General features: G+C 38.5%; 1 protein-coding gene across 1 annotated transcript in view; it reads left to right on the plus strand.

Moving 5' to 3' along the window:
- LOC117116174 (stabilin-2-like) overlaps positions 1-1,995 on the plus strand; it is a 10,304-nt gene that overhangs the window by 4,963 nt on the left and 3,346 nt on the right. The window contains exon 2 of the mRNA XM_033260180.1: positions 248-406. Coding sequence (XP_033116071.1) covers positions 317-406 — 90 coding nt within the window. The 5' untranslated portion in view covers positions 248-316. The remainder of the gene's footprint in view (positions 1-247; positions 407-1,995) is intronic.

Raw genomic sequence — 1,995 nt, forward strand, 5'->3', positions numbered from 1 at the left:
ACCATACAATTATTTATGGTTATAGTGCATTTATTGTTTGAAACATATATTTTCAAAAGTGGTCTTTTTAGAAGATCACTGCTACTAACGGAATTTAAAAATTGTGGTCTTGGTCTTGCATTTAAAAGGTTGTCAGTGTGTGTTCAGTGTTGGAAAATATGTGGTCATTTGGTATTTTAAAAATGGTGCTCTCAGAATTAGAAGGGTATTGTGACTGTGATTTTGGTTGTTTTATTTGATGTTACAGGCTAATTGTGTTTATGATGGGCCTGGTAGATACCACTGTGAGTGTAAAGCAAACTATGAAGGTGATGGCATGGAATGCACCCCTGTAAACCCCTGCACTCATCCATCAATGGGGAACTGCCACCAACATGCTACATGTTATTACACCTCACCTGGACAGGTAAGCACTCATTCATCAATGGGTAACTGTCATCAACATTCTACATATTACAACTTGTGTGGCCAGGTAACCTGGACAGGTAAGCACTCATTCATCAATAAGGTACTGCCATAACATGCTACATATTTCTACACCTCACCTGTACAGGCGTGATCTACAAATTATCCCCAACTACAGAAACGGGTCACACATTTACTATTGTTATATGACAAGCTCCTAAACGCGTCTGTGAAATGCCGTTTGGAAGCTTGTCGTTCGAGCCATTTATTCTTTTTGGAAGTTAACTCCTCCCCTTTTCATATGGCTGACTGCTCGTGAATCGCAAATGTTAAACGCGTTCAGTGAAATTTGGAATTTGATCGTGATTTAAACAACTTCAAATCTTGTTCAGTGTCCCTACCGTACCTAGGCTATGTAGGCCTAGGCCTATATTTATAATAGTAGTAGCTTGGTAGTAAAATGCTAGCCTACGCTAGGTGACAGTTCACGAAGAAATGTTTATAATAAAGGCCTAAATTTAATTTTATTTTCTTGTTGGGGAAACCCCAATGTTTCTTGTATTTTAGTAGGCTAGGCCCTACCGTTACCTGTAGGTTTTATAGAAGAGAAAGCAATCACCAGTAACCTTGCTACCCAGATTATATTGTGCGATGTTCAAATTGACCTATCAAAACAACTACCTTTTGCCCAACTTTCTAATTCCCACGTGCCTGCACAGCCAGCACAATACAGCATGTAAACACTGACCTGGATCAGTTGAAGAAGTTCGCACGTAAAACAACGTATGCTTCAGCATTGTGTTTTACTGTGTAGGCTATATGAATTTAATACATGTTTGTATTATTATATATATTATTATGTTTTAAAAATGGTTAAACCATGGCATATATTGCTGAACAAGGCAGTCGGCTATTCCCTTCTTACGGAGCAGCAGCGCGTTTACATTCCTGAAGGTGGTGTTCAAAGAATCAGATCAGACACTAGAGCGACTACATTCCTGAGTTGGCGGCGTTTAAAGAGAAGACTACTGTATGTGATTGACCTTGTGTCTGCTTCTCTCATGCTTCTCCTGATCGTGGGAACCTACTTGTGTGGGAACGTTTCTCACTGAATTCACTGTTATTAGGCAATTTGCAGTAATGCAAACTGGTGGTACATGCCTATTTCAAACAGTTTATTTCCGTTCATGACAAAGTAAGAATATCGATACAAAACAAAGTGAATTGATTTTATTTCTGAACGGGACCGGTAGCGGCAGGATTTGGCAGACGGGGATACAATGTCTCCGACAAAAAATCACGAGGCAAATATTAAAACAGTGTAAATATATATTGCATTTGCTTCAACTTAACATACATACCGGGATGGTGTCCGGCGGGGGATAGTTTTTATTATCATAGTTTAAATTTTATCTATCAGAATCTAGCCCCGAATCCTAGACTCATGTATTTAAAGTGGCCTGTTTACTATCATAGTTTAAATTTTATCTATCAGAATCTAGCCCCGAATCCTAGACTCATGTATTTAAAGCGGCCTGTAGCATGTGTATACAGCATATATTTGTATTTTTTGTCGATGGATAAATAAAT

This window comes from Anneissia japonica, unplaced genomic scaffold (genome assembly GCF_011630105.1).
Source record: "Anneissia japonica isolate Jap-2015-1 unplaced genomic scaffold, ASM1163010v1 scaffold7695_len11127_cov160, whole genome shotgun sequence".
In the NCBI taxonomy this organism is placed as follows: domain Eukaryota; kingdom Metazoa; phylum Echinodermata; class Crinoidea; order Comatulida; family Comatulidae; genus Anneissia; species Anneissia japonica.